Source organism: Dendrobates tinctorius, unplaced genomic scaffold (genome assembly GCF_039654945.1).
Source record: "Dendrobates tinctorius isolate UK_male_01 unplaced genomic scaffold, ASM3965494v1 ptg000223l, whole genome shotgun sequence".
Classification (NCBI taxonomy): domain Eukaryota; kingdom Metazoa; phylum Chordata; class Amphibia; order Anura; family Dendrobatidae; genus Dendrobates; species Dendrobates tinctorius.
In genome coordinates, this window is record NW_027361890.1 from 7,140,759 (window position 1) to 7,158,257 (window position 17,499).

At 43.4% G+C, this 17,499-nt stretch overlaps 1 protein-coding gene across 8 annotated transcripts in view; it reads right to left on the reverse strand.

Annotated features, from left to right (window-relative positions):
• The window catches only part of LPIN3 (lipin 3), a 207,052-nt gene that overhangs the window by 39,147 nt on the left and 150,406 nt on the right, over positions 1-17,499 (reverse strand). For all 8 annotated transcript variants that reach the window (XM_073555293.1, XM_073555290.1, XM_073555295.1 and 5 more), the window contains 13 exons: positions 12,182-12,284; positions 11,904-12,084; positions 10,598-10,682; positions 7,039-7,175; positions 6,678-6,771; positions 6,519-6,588; positions 6,351-6,443; positions 5,589-5,644; positions 5,359-5,455; positions 2,926-3,074; positions 2,585-2,671; positions 2,282-2,434; positions 566-677 (listed from right to left, as the gene is read on the reverse strand). In XM_073555293.1, the coding sequence (XP_073411394.1) occupies positions 566-677; positions 2,282-2,434; positions 2,585-2,671; positions 2,926-3,074; positions 5,359-5,455; positions 5,589-5,644; positions 6,351-6,443; positions 6,519-6,588; positions 6,678-6,771; positions 7,039-7,175; positions 10,598-10,682; positions 11,904-12,084; positions 12,182-12,284 (1,417 nt within the window). The remainder of the gene's footprint in view (positions 1-565; positions 678-2,281; positions 2,435-2,584; positions 2,672-2,925; positions 3,075-5,358; positions 5,456-5,588; positions 5,645-6,350; positions 6,444-6,518; positions 6,589-6,677; positions 6,772-7,038; positions 7,176-10,597; positions 10,683-11,903; positions 12,085-12,181; positions 12,285-17,499) is intronic.

Consider the following 17,499-nt stretch of genomic DNA (forward strand, 5'->3'; position numbering starts at 1 on the left):
GACCTGTCCTGTTATGCATTACACCGGATCCATTAAAGCATATGTGCTCTACTTATTGTCAAGGGCCATGTCAAGAGGTCATCCAAATCAGAAAATCCCTTTAAAATTTCAACATTAGATGCCAATTTCATCATGTTCTTTAAACAAAGGTCCTTGGACGATAAACTGATGACTTCTTGACTCGCAATGAACAGCCAAGTGGATACCTGTAGTTCTACCCTGTATTTTGGTCTACAGAGAACGTCACATCTTCATCATTGCATTTTTCAGCAATATATCTGTATGAGGGTTGTTTCTTTGGGGGATAAGTTGTAATTTTTAATCCCTCTGATCGCATCATGGGAAAAGGGGCGAAGGATAGGATGCCAGAGGGAGCTCTCTTCCTCTGTCAGCCACTTACACGCCTCTGTCAGCCTTGACTGCGACATCTAAGGTAAATGCAGAGATTACTATGGCTTAATAGTAAGTCATGTTGTGCTACAGGGTACCAATATTTAGAAAGTTTGTACATATTTATACTCAGTCAACATTTTACTCCAAGTTTCCAAAAATTCATTTTACTTACATTTGGTCGGTTGCCAAAGGCAGCATAGAAAGGATAAAAGTCTGTAAAAAGTTGCCGAATGTCAGAAAGGCAAGCAATCTTAAAGCGCTCTGGGGCCTTCTCTATAACCTCCCTGCAAAAGACAAAAACATATGTGGAGAGCTGGAGCCCAGCAGGTACTTTTCAGAGGAAAGGATGGCAACCTTTGTAACTATCTTAAAGCATTTAAACTTAAAAAAGAAGCAACTTTACTAACAGTTTAAAATTGGATGTCACCAGATTGCACAACTAAGTCTGAATATAAGTTGTATTATAAAATGGACCTTTTAAACCTGATGAAGCGTGTGTACTTACATTGAAAATCCAGCTAAAGAATGAGAGTCCAAATGTATTCAGCCTCTGCCCACCCAGCCAGACTGACAGCTGCAGCTTGTACTGAGCAGTGTGAGATCTCAGCAGCAGGAGGTAGGCGGGATAATGAGGAGAGGTCAATAGGACAAGGTGGGTGGAGGTTCAAAAAGAATTAAACGGGTATTCTGGCATGGATTTTCAATATAAGTACATCAGCCGCAATAATTCTAAGTGATCTATTTAATAATGTATGGTCTGTTTTAATTAAAAACCTATAGTTTTGTGTCCACAGCTTCTAAATAAACCTATTATATTATCATGCTAGCTGAAGAGCCCGGCGCTGCCCGGGCATAGTAACTAACTGTGGTTAGTTATAGCAAATTATAATTATCCTCCATCCCATAGTCCCGTGCCCATATACCCATCATACATATCCATGATCCCATAGGCCCGTGCCCATATACCAATCATACATATCCTCCATCCCATAGTCGAGTGCCCATATACCCATCACACATCCTCCATCCCATAGTCCCATGCCCATATACCCATCATACTTATTCTCCATCCCATAGTCCCATGCCCATATACCCATGATACATATTTGCCATCCCATAGTCGAGTGCCCATATACCCATCACACATCCTTCATCTCATAGTCCAATGCCCATATACCCATCATACATATCCTCCATCCCATAGTCCCGTGCCCATGTAACCATCACACATCCTCCATCCCATAGCCCCGTGCCCATATACCCATCATACATATCCTCCATCCCATAGTCCAGTGCCCATATACCCATCACACATCCTCCATCTCATAGTCAACCATTATGACATCATAATGAGCGGCGGGGCTTGCAACCTATGATGACATGAGCGTTGCCATGGTAACCATTGTGACATCATAATGAGGGGCGGGGCTTGATATGCACACACTGTTTCCCCATTATGTAGATAGGGGCATTATGACATCATAATGAGGGGCGGGGCTTGACACGCACACACTTTTTCCCCAGTATGTAGATAGGGGCAAAATTGGTGAATTGGAACGCGCGGGGTTAAAATTTCGCCTCACAACATAGCCTAGGACACTCTCGGGGTCCAGACGTGTGACTATGCCAAATTTTGTGGCTGTAGCTGCGACGGTGCGGATGCCTATCCCGGACATACACACATACATACACACATACATACATACATACACACTTTGAGCTTTATATATTAGATGTTCTTGCTTACCTACGACATGTATTCAATAGTGTTATTAGGAAGAGTTAGCAGACATAAATTGGAATTGCTTGAAATCAAGAAGAAAACCTGCAATATTATACAATAAGTACAAAATGGACAAAAATATGAGGCTGATCTTGTTATATATACCTATGAAGTGCTGCAAACAGGCTGCTTGGAGACAGAAGGAGAGGTCCTGGTGGAAGTGTAAAGCCGCCTTCACTAACACCTTGTAGGAAGGTCTTGGTAATCTCAGCTAGTCCCACAGAGCGTGCAGAGCAGTACACAAATTTATAGTCGTTCCTGCACACACAAGGGAAGATTTAGCATTTTTTGTAACAGATGAGCCACAACTGGAATAGTAATAAAGGCAATGATGTACAGGGTGACAAAAGTACAGAGAAAAGGTCAGTTTGTGACTAATGCCTGTAGTATATTGCTCATGACACTGACATGTAGATGGAATTGTAGAGCTGCACTATCCCAGGCTGTGTCCAGTCTTTTCCAAGCTGTGGCAAGATGTGGCCAAGGGCATCAGACCTGAGATGGATGGTAGTTAAGAAAATAAAATGAGCAAACGGAGAATTAATTAAATTGCTAATTATATACTACGCAATGGAACAAGGTTATTATATTAGGATGTTTTCTTGAGGTTGAGAACTCCCCAGAAGAGGTCTGGCAAGAAAGTATGGAATGACAAGCTTCCTGCTAGTGGTTAAATTATACATTCATGAGATTTACAAAGAAGAAGAATGCTCAGTATTGGAAATGAACAAGGTGGTCTTCGCACTGACCTAGTCACCGTTCCATCGATGTCGCTCACAATGATGTGGTCTGTGCTCTCCCAAAGGTAAATCTGAGCTCGGGTGCGACACGTGCCTTGAAACTTTGTACAGATGCTGAACACAACTTCATTTACTCCAGTGTTTAAGTTTAAACTTTTCTGTTGAGAGAACCCAATGGATTGGAGAAACTAAAGGAAGTCAATCCTGCCCAGTGCAAGATGTTATGATGCTCTATATATGATATACACTGTGTACGGAATTATTAGTCAAGTGAGTATGCTGACCATATCATCATTTTATGCATAATTTCCAACTCCAGGCTGTATAGTTATTGGCTGAAGCAGATTAGGTGATGCGTATTTGTGTAAAGAGGGGGTGTGAGGCCTAAGGATCTCACCACCATTTATCAAGGTGTGCAGAACTATTAGGCAGTTTGTTTTTCTCTGGCAAAACAAGCCAAGAGATTCAGCTGACTGGGGAAAGTCAAAAATTGTTGAAAATCTTACAGAGGAATGTAGCATTCTTGACAACTGCTAAGCTATTGGGGTACGATTACAGAGCCATCAAATGTTTGGTTGCACATAGTCAACAGGGTTGCAAAAAACATGTTGAGAAAACAAACATGCATATTAACTACCAAAGATTTATGAAGAATCAAATAGGAAATGACCAGGAAGCCATTATCCTCAAGGGCTCTCATATTCCAACAATGCAACCTCCCTGGAGTGCCAAGAAGTACAAGGTGCTCAGAGACATGGCCGAGGTAAGGAAGGATGAAACCTGACGACCACTGAGCAAAACACATAAGTTCAAATAACAAAGCAGTCGTGTAAATTGAAGTTCGTTGGCCCCAATGCAAAATTTCCACCAAGGCCCCAACCATCACAGGTCTGTAATAGTAATGGTCTCCTCATATGGACTAGAGAGACCTTAGGGGCCTCCCTAAGCTCCAGGGCCCGGGTGCAACTGCAACCACTGTTCCTACTATATTTACGACCCTGCACACAAGGTCTGACTATAGAGATGACAAATATGTCCATCAACCAATTCCATCAAGTACTTTCCAGACACTCCCAGCTGCAAGATACAGGTTTCTAAAAATTATAAGTGTTTCTCAAGCAAGCTTAAAACTTAAAGGGGTTATCCACACTTTACAAATTGATAGCTTATAATAAGGATAATCCAATAACATTAGATGGTAAGAGTCTGCCTATTGGCACCCCCTCTGATTAGCTTTTTCGAGACTGTGATATTGCAGCTTTTTTCCCATTCACTTTACTGGAACAACACAGCAATATCTAGAATGCCCACTTAACCAAATACAGCACAGGCAAGTACAATCCAGTCTGCAGCCAGTGTAAGGGTACCGTTACACCTAGCGATGCACCAGCGATCCCGACCAGCGATATGACGCGGTCAGGATCGCTGGTACATCGCTAGGTGGTCGCTAGTGAGCTGCCACACAGGCAGATCTCACCAGTGACATCGCTGGGGACGGGGATCGCTACTTACCTGTCAGACGCGGCGATCCTGCGTCCTCCCGCCCGGCTCCACGCCTCGCTCGTCGGCGCCACAGGAAGCGCCGCAGGAAGTGACCGACGAGGAATGGTCCAGGAGCTTCTCGCGCGATCAGCGATAACCAGCGGGGGAGCCGGTCGGAGGTAAGTATCACATGCAGCGATATCGCTAGCAATATCGCTGCAACGTCACAAAATCGGTGACTTTACAGCGATATTGCTAGCGATATCACAGTGTGTAACGGGGGCTTAAGTACTGAAGACCCTCTTAAAGAAGCTTATCAGAGAGGATACTCATAGCTGGATCCCCAATGATCCCAATGATAAGCTATCAATTTTAAAAGACTGGATAACCCTTTTAATACATGGCAGAAAAAATGCAGCTTTTACTAATAAATATTGCTTATGGCTCCATTCTACTTGCATTAGGAATTAGTGGATGACTGGCCATCAGACACCTCTGGTGGCACTTAAGTACTGGATGAAACATAAGCCACGCAATATATACTGGCATTGTCTGAAAAATGGAATTAAATCCAACCAAGGCAACATCTATACCGAATAATGTCAATAGGCTTTGCAGAAGCCATTAATGAACCAGGGAACACCATGGTTGAACACATTTGTGTGCAGGACTGTGAACTATCAGTGACCAACTTCTATCCTATTGTCAGGGCAGCAAGATGGATTTGTTGTCTTACCGACTTTAAACACACGTCTGTGTAATTCATTTTTTAAAAATTCTTTTATACAGGGTGTGGCAGAAACATGGCTAAAATTCAGAACAAGAAAACAGATCATTAACACTTAAGGCAACATGGAAACAGCTTGTAAGATTCCCCAGTAAGGAGACACTGAGCAGGCAGGTCAGCACAAAAAAACTCACGATAGCGCTGATGTATGGGGAGATCATGGTCTCACTTACTATTTGCTCAGACGTCAAGCGTAATGATTTCCGATATGGCTTAGCTTGTATGGAAACTAATGAAGGTTTCCTGATATCTTCTATATTCTTATTCAACCTAAAGAAAAAAAAAAGAAAAAAAACGGGATCCAAAAGATAAACTCAGCAAGAAAGATAAAGGAAATGAAAAAAAGGAAAACAGATATGTAAAGTGACAAAGCGGAAGTAACTTCAATAACAGATACACTCACCGTTCGGTGTTGGAATCTTCATTCTGCTCCACATTTTCCTTAGGATTTACTACTGGCTGTTTGGGAGTGATGGAAAAAGTGCATTGTAATAGTAAAATGGAGAAATTGAGGGGCAGTTTGAAGGAAGGAAAACCAAGAAGATGATTGTAAGTGTGACCCAAGTGAGGAGGTGGAAGTGTTGGAGTGAGAATGGAAAGACAGATGAAAGGGTTTTTCTTAAGTTGTAATCTCGGGAGTACACCTCTTCCAGCCTCTGGCTCCCCACTTTTCCAGAAGCGGTCCACTCCTGAAGACTCATGCCCTCCCATTCTGATAACAGAGGTAGCTTTGCACGTTGAGAGAATTGCAGGGGGTTGCTTCTTTTTACAAATACTTTGCAATATCTCTCATTTATAAACTTGAGATCTCTTTAAGGGGTGAGGGGCTGAAGGCCCTCTATACACAATAGATAGCTGCTGATGGTTCATCTGGCCACCATCTCTACTGACTTCTTCATACACAGGTGTATGCGGCTCAGTCAGTTTCAATTTGTGTGGCGGTCTTAAGATTATGATTGGTATAGATAAGTTAGCAGTAGAAAATAGAGTGAAAAACCTAAGAAAATAGTACTGAAGAAACAGGTCAATAGAGGACAGAGATCCACACATCCACAATAATTTGTGTTGTGGAACTGGGAGAAGATAATGAATAGTAGAAAATCTATAGGTGCTCCTTGTATTGAATAGAAGACATGAGTCCTATTACAAATCGTATGCTTCTCACCAGTTGGCTAGGCAAGCTCCTTCTGCGCCAAGAAAACCACCATCCTCGACTTCGAGGAGGCATCTTCTGCTGAGAAAGTTGATCAATCACCCCCTTCAAGAGCACACAGAAAAGGATTAATAAGAGGAGTACACAATGAATGAGAAGGGTAGATAACAGCAATAATACCTGTGGCAGCATCTTGTTGTACACTTGCAAGCAGAGAAGAATTGGGGCAGCAGTCGCCCAGTTATAGAACCTGCACAGAAACCAGAAACATAAGAGACAATATGAAGAGAAATAGAACTAAAAAAAAAGAAAAGTACAATACATAAAAAATGGTCCTACTTGTTGTGTATTCTCAACACCAGTCCTGGATTTTCTATAAGTGAAGGGTTTTGTATGAAATCTGAGAATGAGATCTTGTACTTAAGGAACCTGTCTAAATATGGAGAGAACAGTTGGATTATAATTATTATTATTTATTATTATAGTGCCATTTATTCCATGGCGCTTTACATGTGAGGAGGGGTATACATAATAAAAACAAGTAGAGTAATCTTAAACGATACAAGTCACGACTGGTACAGGAGGAGAGAAGACCCTGCCCGCGAGGGCTCACAATCTACAAGATTGCTGGAATCCTGGTGTATAGCGGTATGCATGGTAATGTAATGTTATCTAAGATATAAATTTGCAATATTTATACCTTCAGGGATGTTCCATGAGTTGGTGAGACCCCCACAGAGTGACATTTCCACAGAAAGTATTGATTGTTCCATGTTGTCTTCTGGTACCTGTCCTGAGTACTTGTTATGGAGAGGTGGAGGTGGGGGATGTGGATCACTAAAAGTATAATATTGATATTAAAAACACATATATTTTTATCATTTTATAGAGGATCAACAACATTTCGCATTGGATTTCTTAATTTTATTATACTTACATCTTTGACTGCAAGTGCTTCTGGTCTTATCTTACGCATATACATACTATATACTATGACCATTTTCCACGGACATTTACATTTTTGGAAATGGGGAAGAAACCAGTCCCTGATGAAAACACACCAACAGAGATAAAAAGTGCAAACTACGCAGATGTTGTCTTGTTTGGATCCAAAGCCATTGATAGAAGGCATCACCAATAGGCAATGTTTTCTGTAAGTTGCATACAGGAAAGCTAGTGCCGTTAATATGCCATTTTCGTACATTGTTATTAGAATTGCTACAATAGTTTTTGCCATAACACTGATTGGAGGTAAGACACTTCAAGAGCTTTAAGCCAACACATTAATTGGCTGTTGGTAGAACGATGTTTCAGCTAATTGTTCGGCCGACAGCCATCTTGGCCAACTCTCCCATAGGCAAAAGCGCTCATTTGGCCAAAACCTCCTGTGTTCTCTATCAACGGCAGACATGTTAGCTGGCAGCTTATCTCCAAGAGAACAATGCGATCGGCAGTCTGAAATCAGACATGCACGATCGACATCTCTCCCGACTATCAGTTCGTCATACACATTAGATGTTAATATCGTCTGGTTTGGCCAACATTACTGTAGTGTGAATGGGGGCTTTTAGTACTGAATTGTAGCCACAAATACTATTTAGAAGGACTGTAGATGGGCACAATGGGCAGCACTTTGAACACATTGTATAAGTGGTCATAAACTTGTAAATAATTCAAGAAAGAATAAAGTTACATTAAAACCAAGGACACCATTGTTTTTCTTGTGAAATTATCAATAAGTTTGATGTGTCACATGACCCTCTTCCCACTGGAAAAAATAAAGTTGAATCCAAAATATCCGACTTCAAAATGGCAGCCATGGTCACCACCCATCTTCAAAAGTTTCCCCCCTCCCATATACTAATGTTCCACAAACAAGAAGTTGATATCACCAACCATTCCCATTTTATTTAGGTGTATCCATATAAATGACCCACCCTGCATTTTGGTTTATTCCACGCCCCAGTGCATTCCTCTGTTATATGTGAGAGGAATTTTGTATGCCTGGAGTTTTCTGTTAATCCTTGCTTGTGTTACCTTGTTTGTCGGGTTGATGTACTACGGTGCACAGTAGCACCCCTCTTCCCTGGGTGGGGGAAGAGAACAGATGGAGGGCTAACTTAGGAAATAAGGCAAGGTTGGAGACCCTGGCATGTTCACCTTCAGAAGTATCCCAGAGAATAGGGCGCCCCCTAGTGTTAGGACAGGGAAGGAGCCCCTGATCCCAGGTCACCCGACAGCTGTGTCATGAAACCCTCACTACTGATTGACAACTTTCTGTTTATGCACAGTGAATACCCAGAAAGCTGGCAATTGATGTGGGTGGGGTTACACAGAGCTCAGCTTTCAAAGAACTGGTAAATCTGCAGCAGATAAAAAAATTATTTTATCAAAACTACAGCAAACAGCCCAGTGATGGATACATTGCTGTAATCAGAGTATTTGCCCCTACATCATACTCTCAGATTAAGCAGTAAACACCTGGTGACAGATTCCCTTTAAAGAATACCTATTAACTGTCAGTGGCTGCCCTTTTTATTTAAAGGAACTTGTCACCTTATTCATATGGGCCAAACCATAGGAAGCATGAATCAGAGCCTGGCAGTATGATTGCAACCAGGTATAATATAGTATTGAAAACCGTGCCGGAGACCATAAGCCACGTATGTACTTAGCGAAAGACCTGTTAATCACCTGGAGTGGCTCTGAGAAAAGGCTCTTGAAACTATATTTAATCTGAAAGGCTGCAGCACTTCAGAAAAAAGCATGCCTGGCTGCAATCATGCAGCCAGGCTCTGATTCATAATACCTGTGATTAGGGCAGCATGAATTGAGTGACAGGATTCCTTTAAGAAAAAAGTGAGAAGTCATACACCGATGAGTTTACTAATTGTAACTTAAAAGGGATATCTGCTATCCAATGTCTTATTCAAGAAATATCCATGTTTTTCTTATATGTAAATGAGCTGTTCAGGACTATGTGCAGGACATAGATCTGTATGATAATCTGCCTCCAGAGATTATTATGAATAAAAAGAGGCGCTATTAGTAACTGTGTCACAGTCACAGAACCTGCATGGAGAGCCTGTGTGTTGGGCTCTCCATGCATGTGTTGTGACTGTCACACAGCCGTGACACATGCAGCCACAGAGCCGAACAGCTGATCAGCTGGCATAATCCAGGAATCCGGGTTCCCTCTGCATCTTATTCGGTAAGCGCTATAGCTTGCTGAATAACACGGACCCAAATAAATTCGCTCATCTCTAGTAACTAATACAGAACAGTAGAGCTTAACTTTGTCTTCTTGCAAACACAATTTTGCAGCTCTTACAACTAAATTACAACAATATTGCAACAATGGCTGCCTGTGAGATAAAAGCTGAAGCTGAGAGGAACCTGCAGGTGTCAGCTCTGCAGTGAGATCAGGAGAGCAGAGCGGCCATTACACATCACACAGGTAACCATTACACATCACACTGGTAACCAATACATATCACACTGGTAATGCCTCCTTTCATTTACAATAATCTCTGGAGGCAGATTCTCATACAGTTCAGTGTCCGGCACATAGTCCTGAACAGCTCTTTTACACATTAAAAAACATGGATATCTCTGGAATAAGACATCAGATCACAGATATCAAGGTATCATATTATTCAGCTTCCTATGACCTACATGCCCATATAGACGGCTTAGAAAGGTTGATCCTACTGACAGGTGCCCTTTAAGAAAAACCTCGATGAGTGTCTCCTTACTTGGTAGAAAAATTTGAATCTGAACTTCTGGGTTGTGGGATCCTAGCATTCAGAGCAGGATCCCACCACCCTCCATAACTCAACCCACTGTGAAAACGCCAGATCTTATGAGTTATTGCAAAATGTAGCATTTTGCACTAACCCAGCACTGCCACATCATTTACTAAGCAGTTACTGACTGGTAACATCATTAGAGTGGTTACTGATCAGTAACTGCTTAGTAAAGGATGCAGTATGAGATCTTGCACGTTTACGGTGACTGGGTCGTGAAGGGTTGTGAAAACCTACTGTGCATGCTGGAATCCCATAACCCGGAAGTTCTGTAGCCTGGCAGTATTTAGCTTGGCATTAAGAGCAATTTGGGGCATTTTTGCTAATGAGCTATATTTATTAAAATCATCAGTCTTGGCTACATGCTGTTTTCTTAATTAAAAAGAGAAGCCACAGAATGGGGATAAGGCTTCTTTAAACATGAAAAAGCCTTGTGTAATTCCTTCGTCTTACCTGTTAGGAAAATAAAGTGACACTTCCTGAGAGTCAGGAGACAGAACATCATCAGGATGCAATGAAGGAAGTTCATTGACTTTATCTGCATATAAAAATGATAATAACAGATATTAGTACTGAACCACAAGCGGCTGAAAATGCAGGACACATGCTGGACAAAATATTCTAGGGAGCTGATTATTCTAATGTCTGAGTTCCTGGAGGCTGACCTCTCATAATACTGTATTGTGTATACCATGCCATAGTAACCCCATAAGGACCAACATGCTGGTATTCAGGGCCACGTTTGATTTTCTGTATTCAAAGCTGTCACTTTTGTCATCTTCCCATCGACATTGCTGTATGAGGGTTGCTTTTTTATGTGATAGTTCATTTACCAATGGCATCATTTTGGAAAACGTGTAATTTCATTGTTAATTTGTTTTTTTATTGTGGGGAGGTAGAAAATGAGAAATAAATGTAGCTTTTTTTAAATAAGTTTTTCTATTTTTGCACAGTAAAAGCACTTCATAGAGAAAGAGAAATGTTTTCTAGTGTCCCACTAGGTGTCTTGAAGATTTATGCAGTTTTATAATGCTTTAGGCCCGTCCACACTGTGTTTTCTGCAGTGCGTTTGGGGATTACATCTGAATCCCCTAAAAAACGGATTCAGATTCAGTTGGACCATAGATTCTAATGACACGATTGGAGTTTAATTTCTACACCCCTCTGAACAAATGGAGACATTCAGAAATGTAGCTTTATTCAATTCAATAGCCCCATAAGGAGTCAATCGGAATACCATTTTTAGCAGATTTAGGCAGAACCCTCAAACGCACTGCAGCAAATTAAATGTGAACAGGACCTAAGACATCTAAAAGAGATATTGCAATGGCAGGAATGGAGGCCTTTGTTAAGCCTCAGGTTTTCATAGTAACCCATCAGGGCTTCACCGTCGCAACACAGAGGGCACGAATGAGGTGCTCCCTTCATCTGTCAAAATTCACCATGGCACATGGATACCTGGATCACAGGCTTTCACCTGCCATTATTTTGTGGTTACACTGGATTGTACCAATAGGATTACGGTCACATAGATTTCCATTAAGTGGTAAGCACACGTGAAGGCATTAGAAAATAAATTATTTTGCCCTGTACCCAAGTCCTAAAATCAGCAAAGAATTGAAAAAAATGACATATTTGAAAATTAGATAACTTTTTTGCACTATTTGTAAAAATCTGTCTCGGCAAAACCCTATTAAATGATGGAAACAAATGAAAATGTCAGAAAAACAGAGCTAAATTGGGCATTTCCCTTGCAAACCTTCAAGACATGGATGCATGGATGTTTCTACACATTCGGGAAGATTCTGGCTAGCACCACCGCCTTCTGTTGGAACAGGGAGACCTGGATCTGGTGAAGTAAGTTGAAGTAGCTCAAGCTCCTTTGCTGGACTTGGTGGAAGAGACTGTGATGTTTGAAGACCCAAATCTGTCCAAGAAACCTCATAGACAGAAAAAAAAGTAATTGGACCAGATCAAACTAGATAGACCTTATTAAATGTATATAAACAAGGTAATGATTGGAAGGGTTTTCCTCACCTGCGGAAGCTTTCCCCAGTCCCACTCTATGCAGCTCTCGGTGCGAGGTGACCCAGGGGCCTTTACTTCCAGTTCAGAGTCACTTTTGGGGGAGGGTGAGCGACTATTCAAAAAATGAAAAGTATATTCAACAATAGCTGATTAACTACAACCAAGACGATTTAGTGGCCTGTTTACATTTGCTGACCACACTTCTACACATCTGGAAATATGATTATGATCACTCTGTGTTCACAGAATATCATGTTATTTTCAGCACATCACTGTCTACACTGGACAATGTGCTGTTGATAACGATGTTCTAAAGGCCCCGTTACACATAACGATGTCCCAGTGATCCTACACGGATGGGATCGCTGGGACATCGTTAGGCTGATCGCTGGTGAGCTGTTACATAGACAGCCCCTCCAGCGATCAGGACCAGCGAGCAAGCTGGTTTGCAATGTAAACAGCGGGTATCTAAGAGCCGCGCAGCTCTTAGATACCCGCTGTTTACATTGGAAACCAGCGTCCAGCGTTGCTGATCGCTGGTCTCTCGCTGCCACACGCAGCGATGCGCGCTGGCCAGCGGGAGACCAACAATCAAAAAACGGCCCAGGACGTTCGAGCGCGATCAGCGATACCCGGCAGGGGGGCCGGTCGCTGATCCATGTCACACACAGTGATCTCGCTGGCAAGATCGCTGTAGCGTCTCAAAATCAGCGATCTCGCTGCATGTGACGGGGTCTTAAGTCAGCCGAAAAATTATTGCACCCCGTGAACAAGTGCATCAATGTGTGTTTGCCGGCCTTTTTAGGCTGGCTGATAGTCAGGAATGAACATTCCAATGAAAGCTCATTTCCCTATCATTGGCTAGTCTAAAGGGGCCCAAAACCCAGAGAAAAGTCTATCTTATCTCTTGAGAAAACAGAAGTATTGAAAAAGCTGACATGTTACCAAAAACAGTCCATGTAAAAACACTCTCCTGGAATTGTTGGTGCATATTGCGTTGCAGACCAGCAACATGAACAATTGAAGAAAAAGGAATTGATGGCACAACCACTGAAAATACAAAAGCTTTGCTCCTTCTTTATTAGAAATCCATTAAAAGGGTATAAAAAATGTAATATTAACATTGATGACAGACTTACGCGTTTCTGGCGTACACATCGACCAAGACAAAGAAGATGTGTAAGTCTATAACCAATGGTGATGACATTTTTTCTACCCTTTTAATGGATTTCTAATAAAGAGGAACCAAAGCTTTCGTATTTTCAGTGGTTGTGCTGTTGATTCCTCTATCTATCTTATCTCTATTTTCTCTGTAATGTATGTTTAGCTTACCATAGACTTAAAGGGGGTTTTACACTAAGCGATATCGCTAGCAATATCGCTAAAACGTCACTGGTTTTGTGACGTTATAGCGATATTGCTAGCGATATCGCTATGTGTGATACTTACCTCCGACCGGCTCCCCCGCTGCTCATCGCTGATCGCGCGAGATCGGGCGGCTCCATTTCTTGTCGTCTTCTTCCTGTTGTGTGAGACGAGCGACGCGTGGAGGCGGGCGGGAGGACGTCAGGATCGCTGTGTGTGAAAGGTGAGTATCGTGCGCTGCATCGCTGCTGCATCGCTGTGAGATCTTTCTGTGTGAAAGCTCACTAGCGATCATTTAGCGATGCACCAGCGATCCTGACCGGGTCGTATCGCTGGTCGTATCGCTGGTGCATCGCTAAATGTAAAAGGGCCTTAAGAGTGGTATGTGTATCTTATGGCGATCTTGCCTGCACTGTGATACCCACATACCCCAATCAGGGAAAACCAAAATCCAACAGGTTGGTTTTCAATCTGCTTAATCCATCTTGATCTACAGGCCAGGCAGTGCCACAAGTAGCTGGTTATGTCTTGTTCCTTTTAACACAAAGATATATATATATTTTACCAGTTCCAGTCTGCCTTTGTTGAGATGAGTCAGCAGAATTTATGTCAGTTATCTCATGTGTATATAATCCTTAAAGGGGCTGTCCACTGAAAACAAGTTATCCTTAAGCCCCCTTTACACTTAGCGATGCACCAGCGATCCCGACCACGATATGACCCGGTCAGGATCGCTGGTGCATCGCTAAATGGTCGCTAGTGAGCTGCTAAACAGGCAGATCTCACATCGATGCAGTGACGCAGCAGCGGTCGTTACTTACCTTTCAGACGCGGCGATGATGACGTCATCCCACCCGCGTCCACGCGTCACTCGTCGGCGCCAGCAGGAAGCCCAGCAGGAAGTAGCCGATGAGAAATGGACATGGACGATCTCGCGCGATCAGCGATAGCCAGCGGGGGAGTCGGTCGGAGGTAAGTATCACATGTAGCGATATCGCTGCTGCGTCACATAATCGGTGACACTTTAGCGATATTGCTAGCGATATCGCTATGTGTAAAGCCCCCTTTAGGGTATTTGATAATTTACTGATTGATTGGGGTCCTACTAATGGGACCTGTCCCGATCGGCAGAGCGAGGAATTTTTATTCTGTACGGGGCACTTTTATTCTCATAACAGAGTGGATTCCCAACTGCAGCTCCATTCATTCTCTATGGCAGCCCCATAAGGGATGGATGATGCAGCAGCTGGGCATGTGGTCTCGCCTATGTAGAAGTGAGAATTTGTGTTTTTACCGGGCAAATCCTTTAAAGCACCACGCTAGTGTTGAAAAACAAAACGCTGGAGTGGTGCTTTAAAGGATTTGACCGTTTCTAATCTAAGGACCCTGCCTGCAGTATTATACTTACCCGCTGCAGTTTCCACCTTTTATGGGCATCATTTCGATCCCGTGGTGTTGACTCGCTCCCAGAGACATTGGGGTACTCGGTGCCGGGCCTGTTGATGTCAATGGGAGATGTCACAGTGGCAGTGACCCGGTCCGTGGCCTCAGGCAGTCAATGTAAAAGGGGTAGAGTCAGGGCCGTATTTAAGAGGTGGGTGGCCAGGGGCCCATTTTGGTGGGAGGCCCATTTTTCAAGGTGTTGCAATAAGTAATGCAAAAAGACAAAATGAAACTAACGCACGTTTATTTAGAAAAATCATTTACGCAGAGTAATTCAGGTAAAATCATTCTTTTTTTACAATCCAAGCACTTTCCTTGATTTTTGTGCTGCAAAATCACTAATGATGTCACTAAAGTTCAATTCACGCAGTATATCTGACTCGATGCTCATGATAGCCAAATTTACAAGTCGTTCCTGCTTCATGGATGTCCTTAATCGGTTTTCAACTAATTTGAGTTTTGAGAAGGAAGGATCACCACTGCAGTTTGTTACCATCAAAATTAGATATATCCTTAGCACTATCTCAATATTTGGGAAAGTGTCCCGCACACACTTTTCCATGATAAGCTTGTACATTAAAACTTCAGTGCTGATATCTTTTGGCTCCTCTTCTGTGAATAAATTGGCAATTGCTACAAACTGACACAGTTCATCGATAAATGTAATGTTCAAGTCATCTGAATAAGACCTGACGAGCTGCTCTGCTGTGGCCTTAAGCTCGTCTGAAGACAGTTCTTTCAGATGGCTAAAAAAAGCTACATTTGCTTGATATATCTTTATATGCTTGAAGACATTGGTCAAGAGAAGCGATAAACTGATCAATGATAGGCAAGAAAGTTTCTGTTCTGTATTTTTCAGAAGGACTGAGTTGCACTTCTTCCGTATGGCCATAATCCAATGGATTGAGACACACGTTTCGGCGCCTGTGTTGAGTTATCGTCTGAATATACTCAGATGAACCAGACAGCTCTTCGCCTTGCTTCTCATAAATTTTGAAGGCGCTTTGATGCGACACAGTTTTTTAAGCTGGTCAGTAATGCCACAGCAGTGTTTAGATCGAGTTTTGCGTGTTGTAGATTTTTACTAGTAACATCTGTTCTTTGCAGGATATCATTCCAGAAGGTGGTGTTAAAACCAATTTCTTTATCGCCTTATTGGGGGACACAGAATACCATGGGTGTATGCTGCTGCTGCTAGGAGGCTGACACTATGCAAAAACAAGAAAATTAGCTCCTCCCCGGCAGTATACACCCACCGACAGGCACCAAGCACCTCAGTTTGTGCTTAGTGTCTGTAGGAGGCGGACCGGGATCTCCCCAGATCCGCAGTTATTAATCCAATTTTTCCTTTCAGGGTTTAGTTTAAACTTTTTAATCCTTTCTTCTTTTATCTTTTAGGTTTTTTTCCGTTGGGAAACAGGGTATACTTATCACCCTGATTTCCTATATCATGCGGCTGAGCGAGCAGTGTGGTGTCACCCACATCGCAACTCTCAGTACCGCAGGCAGGACTTTTCCATATCACCTTCCGGTGATAAGGGTTGTGGACAGGTGGCTGGTCCTTGCCGAATTCCCCTCCTCACCCCTCTCTCGGGACAGGGCTGAGAGGAAGACGGCGATCGCAGGTGGTTCAAGCAGTCTTCTGCAGGATGCGGGTACAGAGGACTCCCTTACCCCCAGCGGCCTGCCGTTTCCCCGTGGGCCCCTGTGGTCATCCTCTTCAGGGACGTCAGGTAAGTGCCTGTACGTTCCCTCCGGCCCCGCATAGGCTTCAGTGCATGGGAGAAGTTGGACCTTGGGATTACAGGTCCACAGTTTTTGAATCTCCCGCCCTTTCTGCCTGCCGCGCGCTCACACAGCTGTTTGCGTCCCTTCCCTTCCCCTCTTCTAGTCAGGGAGACTCTGCGGATCCCTTCACTCACCGCAGCAGCGTCGCAAGCAGGGGACCGCTGTCATATTGCTTCCTGAGCGCGGTATGTCGGGGTAGGCATGGGGTTGCGGCGCCGTCACTTTCACTTTCCCCTCAGTGAGGGGAATTTCTCTGCTCCCTCCTCCCTTCCTGAGCACGCTCTTTTCAGCGCGCCCTTTCTAGCCCATCACAGGGCTTCTTTCTCTTTGAGATGCCAGCCTCCCCTCTCTGTCATGCCCTCTCCGTCGCTGTTAGCCAATCACGGCGCAGCCGCTAAGCTCCGCCCCCATCTTCCAGCACAAGGATTTCCTGGTTTTTCACTCCTTCCTGCGCTGCTTGGGGGACACTTCGGCGTTTCTTCTGCTGCTCGCACAGAATCTCGGTAGGCTCGGCTCTGGGACAGGGATTAGCTCTCCTTGGCAGTTATTCCCTAATTTCTGCGGCCATTCAGTGCAGTTCACTTATGCCCAACCCTTCAGGGGATCTCTGCTTCAGGCCCACCACTACCTATTACGCCTGTGCGCGCTGTAAAAAGAAGTGGGCATCGGGTCAGTCGTCCCCATTCTGCCCCCCCTGCAGTCCTTCCAATATGTCAGCATCTCAGGAACGC